This window comes from Poecilia formosa, unplaced genomic scaffold, assembly GCF_000485575.1.
Source record: "Poecilia formosa unplaced genomic scaffold, Poecilia_formosa-5.1.2 Scaffold208, whole genome shotgun sequence".
Lineage (NCBI taxonomy): Eukaryota > Metazoa > Chordata > Actinopteri > Cyprinodontiformes > Poeciliidae > Poecilia > Poecilia formosa.
In genome coordinates, this window is record NW_006800147.1 from 635,744 (window position 1) to 648,752 (window position 13,009).

Genomic DNA, 13,009 nt, shown 5'->3' on the forward strand with positions numbered 1-13,009 from the left:
TAAAGACATGGTAATTGATGGCAGATGGCTTGAAATTTTGCACAGCTGAACCTTAGCAGGATGAAATTTTGCTCCATAATAAAACTACCAATTAAAATTACGCCTGATTTCAGAGTGAATGCCAGGATTTTGTCTCGGCGGAGCCTCACTTTGGGCAGGCGGCCAGCGTCGATGCTTCTGAATGACCCGTTACCGTGTTCAGCCGGGATGAACCGATACATTCAATCAGCAGCCGAGTGCTCTCTCTGAGCACTTATCCGTTTCCAAACACTTCCCTGCAACAGCCGCTCCCACTTGGTTGTGTGCAACACGCCGCGTGGGGAGTCGGGTTTCCCCGTCCTGCAGCTCCAGGATGAACTGCAGCTGCATCTGTGAGCGAAGGGTTTGTCAGCCAAAATCTTACAAATGCTGTTCAATCGGAGCGAATCCCAACGAGTTAAAAGCTTCTCAGAGAATAAAACACGGTTAAATCCAACAACAGGGTTTCAGCCATCTGTGTTTTTATTTTAACAAGAACTATACTGATACTATGCAGAAGTTTTAGACTATATTTTATTATATTCGAGCTGCTATTTGTTCTTTTGATCATTTAGTATTTTCTAGTTCCTCAGGTTTTTCTAAAGTTTTTTAGAAAACTTTACAAAGTTTTCTAAACAAAAACTATTTAGGACTGGGCAATTAAAAAAAACAACGACACTGATAACACGATATGCAATAATTCAGATTGTCTGCTTTGTTTTGATGCTTTTGATTGTTTTAGTAACAGTAGAAAACTCATTTATACAGAATGACTTAACTAGTTTAAAATTATCTTCTCTGTTTTCTGTCTATTTTTTTATGTTGTTATTTGTATTTTTAACATTTCTTTCCACTGGTAAAGCACTTTGTGTTTTTCTGGCCTATGAAAAGTCCTGTATAAATAAAACTGACTCACTTTCCATCGTTAATGTTCCCTGGTGCTACTAAATAAGATTTGAAGATTTTATAAGGTTAGTTTTGATTTCAAGATTTATTTTCAAAAACTAAACATGTCGACTTTCTGATATGCGTATCGATTAAAAACGTTTCGAGGTGTCAAATGTTTGGGCTGATATTATTTTAAAGATATTCATAAATGTTTCCAGAGGTCATCAAAGGTCAAGCAGCCAGTCCATATTTACAAAATCAAATAAAATATGGCGACAAGCAGCTGTGGAACAAATTGTTTCTGTTTGTACCGTTACAATTTTTAAGATTTGATTTTTTTTAAAGTTTCCAGAGGTCATCAGAAATCAACCTGCCCTCCCTCCTCATGTTAACAAAATCAAATAAAATTGTTATAAATTAACTGCACTATGTTTATGCATCTAAAACATTTGTACCACATTGACTGACACTATATTATGTAATAAATATTTTAATATCTTTAAAATGATAACAGCACAAACGCTTCACACCAGTTTTGTGTCATTTGAAGACGGCGGGGGTCCAACTTCACTCAGGTATATTACTGTCAATTAGTCGCTCTAGGCAATTAAACTGTTTAATATTACAATTATATCCATAATGTTTTATTCACTGAGTGTATTTGCAGATGGTAATTGTTTAAAAAACTGAGTTTTTATGTGCAATTTACACCCAGCAAGAGAATACAGTTGAGTTTTTTAAGTTAACTCAGAGCTGCAGAAACTCCTGTTGGGATGAAATAAGTCTCAGGTAAGTGAGTGAAGCAACAACTCTAATGTAGACCTTGGCATATCCATGAAATGTAGCGTGTTAGCGGAAAGGCACTGAATTACAAAATAGCCAGAAGAGTAAATCTGAAAACATGCAGCAAATGTCTCACTGCAGAGTAAAGAAAGTTATTGTGTTTTGTCCTAAATTCCCTGTTTATAGTGTTCATTAAAAGAAATATGAACTCAACCACACAAAAGCAAGAGCACAACGCAGCGGATCAGGTTCAGTGTGTCCTCTGGTGTCTGTTTTTAATGGCGTCTGACAGCTTTATGAGCGGATGGCTTGTGTAACAACTGCATTGGGAGGATGAACGAGACAGAAGAGAAACAGTCGTAACAGCAGCAGCGGCTGTGGCTGTCTGCCAGTTCCCTGTAACACACAGCCGCTCCTCCTCTGTCACCCAGCGGGGCGCCGGGTTTAACAAATAAATTCAGTTTCACCAGAGCTGGAGAAAATACTCAAACCCTACACGACTGCTGGACAGTGAAGATAGTCACATGATCGATATAAACAGATGGGATCGCACTCATCTAGGCAACAGGACCGCTAAAGCATGCTAAACGAAACATTAGCTTCGCTATCTGCGCATTGGCGGACGTGTGCCCACCAGTGTGGATTAGAAGCCATTGAAAACCTGCATCAGCATTGCGGCTGGACAATAAATCAATAACAATATGTATCGCGATAGAAATGTGATCAATATCAATACATCTGGAATAATATCCAACAATTTCACTGAACTCCAATCCAGAACCGCACAGCATTCTGGGAAATGCAGAGGAAAGGCTTTAGCTGTTGAACCAAAATTGGTGGAATCAACTGACTCACTCTTTGGTTACTTAGCAACTCACTCTTTGGTTACTTAGCAACTCACTCTTTGGTTACCTAGCAACGACCTGTTGAGTAACTTGAGCAGCAGCAGTTAAAGGTTTCCTTGTAACTGCTTAAAAAAAAAACATGGAGTGAAAATAGTTTGGAAAACAAGAAAGGTCACGTGAGCAGTTTGGCATCATTTCAGATATTTAAAACAAAAAATAATTAATTATTCAACAAATATGAAATGCTTGTGTTGTGAGTTTTTCAGCCATATTTTCCCAGCCTTACACGGCACCTAAGTAAAGGTCCAAATAAACAGACAAATCTGTACTCCAGTAACCTGGTTACACACTTTGCTGGATGATAAACCATCCCAGAAATAATTCCAATAAACAATAATATTGTGGTTTTGAGTAATATAATGATAATAATGGCATAGTGATGCAAGAACACATTCTCAAAGATCAATAAACTTTAAATGCTAATGAACATTTAACACTGGAACTGGGAGACATTTAAAAAAAACAACAGAAACAACAAATAAAATGAATCATGAAGTCTCTGTAAACAAAACTGTCCTTCAAAAAAAGGGCAAAACACCAGACTGAAGACTTTTGTCGAGATTTTGGTACAAGAGGAAAACAATAAATCATGCAAGTGTAAATTGAGCCTGTTTTAATGTATCATGTGATCAATTGATTATTTATTGCTCATTGCGGCAGGCCTAAGTACAGGTACATTAAAAATATACTTCAGTATTCAAAGTACTTGTACTTTGCTCCATCCTGCCACTGATTTCACCATCTCTGCAGCATCGGCTGCAGCTTTGAATCTGAAAACCTTGAACCGCTTCATGCAAACAGGCAAGTTGTCAGTTTGGAAAACTTGTAAAAACACAACGTCTGCAGGCGTCAGTGAGGACGGGGGGAAATAAACAATGCACAGGCAGAGAGGGGGAGAAGTATCCAGTAACTGCCTCGCTAAATCACCAAATCTCCTCTGTGCCGGGTGAATTACGCGCGCCTCTCTGCCATGTGTCTGCAGCTCTTATCTCGGCTCCCGCTGCGCACCGGGGAACGTACGGAGGATGAAAAGCTGGATTTCCAGCATGCATTTGGGAAGCGTGTTTGATTCGGGGGGGGATGGAGGAGGTTCAGGTGGATGATGAGTTCATCGAGAATGCGACGCGTTTAGAGAGAGAGAGTAAGAAAGAGAGCAGCCGAACCCAGAGCGGCGTGTTTGTCATCCCTCCTACGGCCTCGCAGCCCAACGGTAATCAGTCAGCCAGGATTCAGGGGAAAGACGACAGGAGAGACTCAAAGCAGAAGGGACAGCAAGAGACACGAGGCAGGCAGAGATAGACCCGGCAACGCCACAGAGAAATCCAGTATGGACGCCAGAAAGGAAATCTAACCATTAAATCCAACAGCTTGGCTTCGAAATGGACGGTGGTGGGATGTAGCGACGTATTTATTTATTTCAAACAGGTTTTTAAAAACAAGAAAATAAGCATACAAAATAATTAGCTTACCACTCCTTTTCTGTTTGAAACAGAGGAGGAAGACATGAACACTCTTTTAATCCTCCCTGTTATCTCAAGTTAAAGAAATATACCACTTACTGACGCACTAATTATCAAAAATGTTCAGTTAAAACCGTGTTATTGACCTCTGGCCTTGTGTGGATGCACAAAATGTCCAGATATAAACAACAACATGCAGAGGGTCCATGTCTGAATGTATTTGTTTGTATTTGAAGTACTTTTACTTTCAATACTTCAAGTATTTTAAAAGGAAGTTAAGTTAGGAGAAAATAGTCATTTTACTTGTACTAGACCATAATTTTGTCTGTTTATTTGTGTGCAGTTAAAGATGTGAATGAACATATTTCATTGATCAGATTTATGAAATCTGATGTTTTTATTTCCATAAAGAGGAAGCAGGGTGGCGGTGAGGCGTGCCGTCACTGGTGTCTTACTTGCAGTAGGTGTCGTTTATCATGCCGTAGATGTGGATCTCTTTGCACATGTCCATGGCCAGGATGAGCGTGAACCAGCCGGTGCTCAGGTACGAGCCGGACTGAATCCTGCAAACGCAGACAAAATAAAATAAAAATCTTGGTCAGAATAATATCCATCACAATTCAAATATTAATAATTTGCAATTACAGAGTTTCATTAATGCTCTTCCAGCGACCTTTGCACCTTTTGCTGATGCATTACAGCTCAACCGAGTCGTTAAATTATTCCAACAAATGCTTCCTCTGAGAGCTGATCCTCAGCTCACATGTAAATTTGAATATAACGGTAATAGCAGGTCAGCAGAAACACCATCGTCTCCTTCAGCAGATGCCCAGTTCAATGTGATTTTTAATTTAAAACTCAAGTTTTGGAGCTTTTACACTTGACTGGAGATGATAAAAAAAAAAAAAAGCTGCTGAAAAGCTGAGCAACAACAGGCAGCTCTTCAATTATTCACGCACCTGGTGGGCAAATCAATACCAGCATGTATAATCTTTTCATGAGCCCCAGACTATTAGTGTTTGATTTGTGGATGTTCAAAGTTAAGACATGTCAGCTTTGATCATTTTTATCCAACAACATGGAGTTGGAGTTTCATCTTGGCTGGAGGTTGAGAAGAAAGACTGACGCCTAAAGCCTGAGTCTGCAGGTCGGACCGGGCAGGGGGCCACAGGCTCCCCGAGGCCACGCAGCAAGCCAAAGTATGCTGAAAACAGAAATATGTGAAGGTATGTTTCATATTTATTTTACCTGAAAAACACCTGTGGCCGTCTGGACTCAGGTGGCCGTCTGGACTCAGGAATGGGGTTCCCCTGAACCCCATTCCCGCCACTCTGTTAAAAAAAATAAATTATCTCAAAATAATGAGATACTATCTCATTATATTTTGTTAATGAGATAGTATAACGATACCTTCTCATTATAATGAGATAATTTATTGTATTTTTTTAACAGAGTGGCAGAAACGGGCTTCCATACTCCAGAGACACAACAGACTGAAAATCTAGGCTGTTATTCATAAAAGAAAGAAGAAACAAATATACACCAAAATTAATGACTTTGGTTTGATTGATCTCTCTACCAATATATTTATTTATATAGAGCCATGAGAGAGAGAGAGATAGATAGATAGATAGATAGATAGATAGAACATTAGTTTTGTTGTTTCTAAATTAATATTAACTTGTTTTCTTTGCATTGTTTGAGGTCTGAAATCACTGCATCAGTTATTCTGACCATTTCTCATTTTCTGCAAATAAACACTAAATTTTTGCTTTGAGTTTCAGAGACATGTTGTTAGTGGTTCATAGAATAAAATAAAAATGTTCATTTTACTCAAACATATAACTATGAAAAGTAAAATCAGAGAAACTGATCATTTTAAATGGTCTCTTAATTTTCTCTACAGCTGTATATTGAACTTTATTCAACTGAAAGTTTTAAATTAGCGCTTCATAATTTATCTGGAATTAAATATTTTATGACACGTGTCAAACTTAAGGTTTGTGGGCCACATCTGGCCCGCCACAGCTTTTTATGTGGCCCTCTACATTAGACTAAACACCAAGAGATCTTGAATATCATGTTATCAATAAAATTAACACACTTTTTATCTGTTTACTGCCAAATTATATCAATCAGTCCCTCCAGTTCCTTGAGAATTATTGTGGAAATTCACACAAAATCAACAAATCCCTGCACTTTTTTGCACTAATAATTGGGAGTTTATTGCAGATTTTTCTCAACAATTGTCATAAACTTTGCTACTTGTCCTAAACAGCTGCCTTGGCCTTAATTGATGTCAGATTATAGTCCGTAATCTATACAGCGAGTAATAAAAAGTTGTGTTTATCGTCATAAATAAGAGCAAATATTTCCAAATTAGTGCCACAAACACTTTGATTTTTATAGCAAAAAATGACAAAAAGAATCACAGAATCCTGGAGGAAATGAAAAGATGTTCAGTATTATTTAATTTTTAAAATTCATTGATATTTTAACAGTTAGTGATCAGGTTTTATCAATACATCCTGGCACAACTGGAGATTTATGATCTTGATTTGGCCCAAGATGAAAATGAGTTTGACTCGCCTGTTCTACGGGAAACAACTGGACTAAAGTTAGAGAAAGTCTTTGGTAAACACTATTAACTATTAACTTTTCCATGAAAACGACCTCCAACCAGACAAATAACTTATTTTTCTTCCCAGATCTCAAGCCGAGCAGAAGCATCACTCGGCTTTCTCTGCAAATGCTTAAAAACAGTTTGCAAACACAAGGCTCATTAAATGCAGCCAAGTCAAACAGGAACACAGGAGAGAGATTTCCATTATGTTTGTTTTACAGTGCTTATAGCTCTGAAAGAGACGGAGGCTCAAAGTAAATAAGTTTAGAAATAAACCCATTTTGGGGAGTTGTAATGATGGCGTCTCCAGCCTCACGCTGCTCAGTAACGATGCCTCTGCTCTGAACTCCACTGCGCAAATAATGGGAACATTATGAGGCTTTCACACCCAAACTGAAGAGGACTGAGACACTGCGAAGCTGTTCAGTGCATTTATTCCTGTTTTGAAACAAGAGATTAACATCGGTGTCGAGCTAAAAGACTCCTGCTAACTCTGGAGGAGCTGCAGAGATCCTCAGCTCAGGCAGGATGAAGTCAGGAAAACGTCATTCAGCTGAAAATGCGATCATAGTGTCGCAAGAAAGATAAGATATGATGCATAAATAAAAAGTGTTACTGGGTTCATAGCAAATCCAGCAACTTGGTTAAAAAGAAACAAATGTATTTAATTTTTCTCAACACGGTTTAATTGGAAAGAGACGCCAGTCTGCTGGTGTGAAGTCGTTTGTGATGCTGAAGTTTGCTGTGATTTTTCAACTGCTGTGGTTTTTTACCTCAGATCTATGTCCAGGTGTTTGACATGGTTAGCTGCTGTAGGAGCCACAGACATTTTGACTTTTGACCTGAGGCCCAGATTAAAACTCTACGATGTGCTTTCTGACATGGAAGCTGCAAATTTGGACTTTCACAAAAACAATCAGGTAAATCTAACAAAAAAACGCTCACTGGTCCCTTTATTTATTAATTTATTTTTTTTAAATAAAAAGAGTATGATCTCCATATTCTGCTACTATTAATCCTCCTTGTGACACTTTAGCATCTTGGGATGATTCTCACTCACTTGTGGAAACTTTAAACATCGATTTGAGAAGTGGAAAAACAAAAGAAAACATTACAAGAGAGAATTAAGAGACCACTTAAAATGATCAGTTTATCTGATTTTACTCTTTATAGTTTGAGTAAAATAAACATTGTTCTTTTATTCCATGAACTACAGACAACATGTTTCCGAAATTCCAAGCAAAAATTTTGCATTTATTTGCAGAAAATGAGGAAAAGATGCAGCGCTTTCAGACCTCAAACAATGCAAAGAAAACAAATTAATATTCATTTAGAAACAATGATACTAATGTTTTAACTCAGGAAGAGTTCAGAAATCAATATCTGGTGGAGAAACCATGAGGAGTTTTCCCATTTTTTCCAGAGCTTCATAAAACACTATTTATTTTTAAACAATTTCTGTGTGATATGGATAAAACCGTCTGGAGAAACTCTGTGAATAAATAATGAGGAACCACTGTGTTAGTCAGAGATACCGATCCAATCCAGACATGCAAGCAAGAGGAATCAATTTAGAAACCAATCAGCTGCTAACTTTCAGCTGCATTATTCAAAATGTTTGGATTTTGAGCCCGACAAACTCCTTCAAACGCTGATGCACACAAACACGCATGCGCGGGAGGTTGTTGGGGAGGAGAAATTACAAAAAAAAAGAAGAAGAAAAAAATGCAATTTGTCGAAATAAAAGGGTGGAATAGCGCGGAAGAGAAATGGGACATTATCACCGATGCGCGGTTCGGCAGCTCTCAGCCGTCGGAGCTGTCAACACATCACCATCACCCTGCATTATTCATTAGCAGTTTGCCTCTTCGGCAGCAGACAAACAGGCGCAAACACGGGCCGGCACACGAACCACGTCCCCGACGGAGAGCTGGATGCTCCGGAATAAACGAAGGGGGAGGGATCTGCCGCACTGATAACTAACATTTCAAAGCTTGACGGCTGCTGGATGCGGAGGCCCAGAGCGGCTGATAGCATTTGAGGCCCGAAACGGGCAGCAGTGTTTACCTGTGATGGTTTTAATGGGACAACTTTGCAGAGAGGCGGCTGTTATTGTGTGGTCAATTTAAAAGGGAAGATAAGGGAGGCTGTGAAGTCGCTTCGGCAGGCGACAAATAACATCCACAGCCCGGGGACACGGAGAATGCAATTTGCCTGTTTTGTTACAGCAGAAGAATCTCCTTTTACTCAAAGGTGGCAGACGAAATGTGTCATAAGGTCTGACTTGACGGCGCTTTGCTTTTAAGAGAATCCCTTTTAGTCTCCACTGAACCCCTTGTCTTGCAAAATAAAATAAAATAAACAGCGCTAGGGCGAAAACAAAGCAGGAAAGAAAGTGCATAAAGAAACTTTCTTTCAATAACCGAGGAGAGGTGAGGTGGGAGTCACTGGAACAGGCAGGATCGAAACAAACAAACCCGAGCCGCAGCTTTACGTCTGGAGAACGAGGAGCTAAGCTGGCGTGGAGAACTGCCCGGGATGCGCCAGACACTCATCTGCCTCCGATTCCGCTCAATAACTCGCTCTTGACATTCGCGGCAGGAGAGCTGTCCATTTGTGTGAGATAATCTGCAATGACGGGCGATTCAGCTGAACCGTGGCTCATGATGGCTCTGCATGCTGCGCCGATGCGATCTGTCACCTGTCAGAAACACTCAGGAAAATACCTCAGCGCCATTGTGGCAAGCTGATCGCTCAGAGAGGACGTCATGCTTACACGGGACTCAGGGAGACGGCTTTTCAGGGAGATTTTTGTTTTCTTGCCCAAAGTTCAGCAACATGATTGATGCACCTTTCATAGATGTTGTGAAGTTTCCTCTTCCTCCTCTGGGCTGCAAGCAAACCTCCGGTGGATTTTCCTTCAGGTTTTTACAGGTTTAGACAACGATAACTCAGGTCAGGGGTGTCCAAACTTTTTGTCACATAAGCCAAAACTGTCGAATAGAAAGTAGTTGTGCGCCAAACAAACAAACAAAAACAAGAAACGTAAAGTCAAGCAAATAAAGTAACAGGATTTTAAAAAATTTCTCAAAATGGATTTTTATTGTAGATCCAAACCTTGAGAGGGATTTTATCAGTGGTGGGGCATTGTAGATATGAAACACAAAAAGGAGCAAAAATCTAAATGTGGTTTTTAGAAAAGCCAATTTTTTTTGACTTTATAAATTTTTCTGTTTCAAAACTCTAAATTTTCCAGTGAGAATGTTTTTGTTGTTGCTGGAAATGATTGATGTGCGACCCCCCAACTACAATTCAAAACTGACACAAATTTGTCCCATAAATGGAGTTTTAATTTGTAAACCAGGTAAAATTATCAGCAACAAAATGTTCTTACAAATGATTCACCTTTTTATAACCGAGTTAAACCTCGTTTATCCAGAGACCAGCTTTCATTATTTCTTTCATTATCATATTTCATTATGACTTTAGGTCAATATGCACACTTTAAGAACCAACTGCAAAAGCATTTCTTTCACTCCTGACCCTAAAATACCTTCTACAGAAAAATAAAAATGAAGAACATTTTGATCGTGTTTCACTGTGATTAAGAATCTCGGTCTGATGGTGATAAAATGCAGCTTCAGTTACTTCCACTCAATAAAGTAAGCTTACAGAAATTACTATTTGATTGGAATTTAACTGTTTATAGGCATGTATATGCATGTGTATAAAAGTGCAGTCCCTGGTTTAGCTTTGAAGAGAGAAGAGCAAGGTGAGGGCATGTGAAGACAAGAGCTGAATACGTGAGACGTACTCTTCAGATTTATACCAGGATACACGGCGCTCTCACTAAAACATTTCATGCTTGCCTGAAATGAATTATAAAACAGATAGATTGGCATGAAACAGCATAATGCAGATGTGTTGTACGTGATAATTTGGGTTCAACTCAAAGCAAGGACTTTATCATCGGGCTAAATATACATTACCTTCACTTGAAGAAAACTTTGTTTCTCTGTCAGAAGATTTTTCACTTTTCCCAGACATTTTTTTTTAACTTATTTTGTGACTCTATTGTATCACTACCAATCATTCTAGACTTTTCTTAACTTGGATCTTTTGGTTTTCCTGTGATAAGATCACTTTTCAAAAGCATCAACAGAATTATAGTAAAAAAGGACAATGTCATCAGCATACAGCCGGATTTTTGTCTTTGAATCTGGGAGACATTGAATGTTCTGATTGTTACCAAGTCAGAAAGTTGAACCTGAATGATGACAAAAACACAAATAATAAATAATCTCCTGAGTATTTTTTTAATGCTTGTCAAACTCGACTAAAACATGTTTATGTTTGAACTGCTGATAAAAGTCAGCCTTTATAAAGTTCAGCAATGGACCAGAAAACTGTAAACTGTGTCCCCATTATTTTAAATACTTTTATTGCAGATATTTTATAGTTATTTTGCTGCATTCAGCCCAGTAAGATGCTCCTGTGGAATAGCTGACATTTAATGGAGTCTGCCACTGAATATTTTAAACCCAGCCCATTAAGGATCCTTGAAGAACATTAAAGGAAACCTATTATGCTTCATTCAGCAGGTTAGAATATGGGCAATACAAAACACATACATTACATTTTTTACACAAAATCATTCTTAGATAAAATTTTAGTCTGCTCAGTTCTGCTTATTAACTGTTCTAGGGCCTCCTGTCCCTTTAAATCCAAATAAGCTGCTGCTGATGTGCATTTATACAACTGTACATCTCTGAAAAGCAGAAGTGGAGCCTGCTGCACAACTACCAAGAATGCAGCAAGTGGTTTCTACATGGTAGGTCAGAAATAAAACACTTGTCCTTTCCAGCAGCCATTACGCAGTGGATACAACAGTAAAACCAGCTGACCAAACATGGGCTCAGCTGGGGTTGCTAGGTAACGGCGCAGTACCTAGCTCAATTTTCAGACACCAAAAATATTACCTTGTTGACAAAAAAACAGCTAAATATTTTTTTAAAGAAAAAAAAAACAACATTTTGGTGTTTTTAGAAGCAGTAGAGACACAAACAGAAGTACAATAACAGGTCCCTTAAAAGACGTTTTTTATTTCAATCAAACTTTCCAGCGAAGGAGCTTTGTGAAGTCACTAATCCTGCCAGGTTCAGTATCAGAAAGCATTCCAATGTGAAGGGCCGACAGGAAAAGAGCAATTTATCCATATGCCGTGTTGATCTGTTTATTTTGTCTCTGGCTCCTTTGTTTTGTATTTGAAGCTCGACTATAATCTACTTATGATCCACCAACACACACTGTAAATACTTGTCATTTCTTTCCAGGTCTTGGGATTTTGGTGTAAAACCTTTTTCAGCTGCGGAGCATTGATCCATGCACATCCTCAGGGTCTTTTAACCAACTTGACACTTTTCATAACAACCTGGTAGAAGCATTTCATCCAGCCTCTTTCATTTCTGAGAGCATGTCAAGCATCTATTTCCCTTTGCATCTTATTCCAGTCTTTCTGTGTTACTTTAAACAAATTGCCATTCAATCACAGCCCTGAGTGTGTAAACAATAAGGTCTCTGGTTGCACAAGAACTATTTCACTGCTTTTCCACTAGACAGGTTCTGATATTTTTCTTCTTCCTCATCAACGTGTGAGCTTTCACTCATGTCAGGCGCTGCCTGATGCAGACCAGTTTGTTATTAGTTGCTTCCTTCAGGTTTTTGCCTGTGGGCGGTTCTGCGCAGAAGAACATCACACAACGTCTTCCTGTGTTGAAAACTAAACTGCGATGCGTCCCCTCCTCCCGCGATCCCTCCACGCCGGGAACAAATGGTAACAAGAACGGGAGGCTTTTATTGGTGGAACGTTTTTCCTTTAGGAAGACCGCGGAGCAGAGTAATTTATTGTAATGATAAAACGAAGGAGGCAGCTGTGTGGGCTTGCTGAGCCGGTCTTTATTTCTGCCGGGAGGCGGCGTGAAGCATGGCGAATGACCTCCACAACCTGCATTATGAAAAGAAAATTTGCTCTTTTTTGAAAAGGCCTGGTTTTGTTTACTCTCATACACAGAGTCATTAATAAGGCAGAGAAAGGATGCCGGCCCACGGAGAAAAAGCCTTCTGCTGATGAAGGGGAAGCTCAGCCGTTTGTTTGAGGGTGTTTTTGTCTTTGACTCCCATGATTCGCTACAGTAAAGTACACTGGCTTTCTTTTCATGCATATTAAGCAGGTTAGAGGGTAAATTTGATGTGATGAAAGAATATTTGGAGTGTTTCATGCATGCAGATGAAGAGCTGGTCAAACGTTTTCCTTCAGCTCCTGTTTCTGTTGT

At 39.1% G+C, this 13,009-nt stretch overlaps 1 protein-coding gene across 1 annotated transcript in view; it reads right to left on the reverse strand.

Annotated features, from left to right (window-relative positions):
* The window catches only part of st6galnac3 (ST6 (alpha-N-acetyl-neuraminyl-2,3-beta-galactosyl-1,3)-N-acetylgalactosaminide alpha-2,6-sialyltransferase 3), a 90,211-nt gene that overhangs the window by 2,623 nt on the left and 74,579 nt on the right, over positions 1-13,009 (reverse strand). Inside the window, exon 4 of the mRNA XM_007567419.2 lies at positions 4,510-4,617. Within this exon, the coding sequence (XP_007567481.1) occupies positions 4,510-4,617 (108 nt within the window). The remainder of the gene's footprint in view (positions 1-4,509; positions 4,618-13,009) is intronic.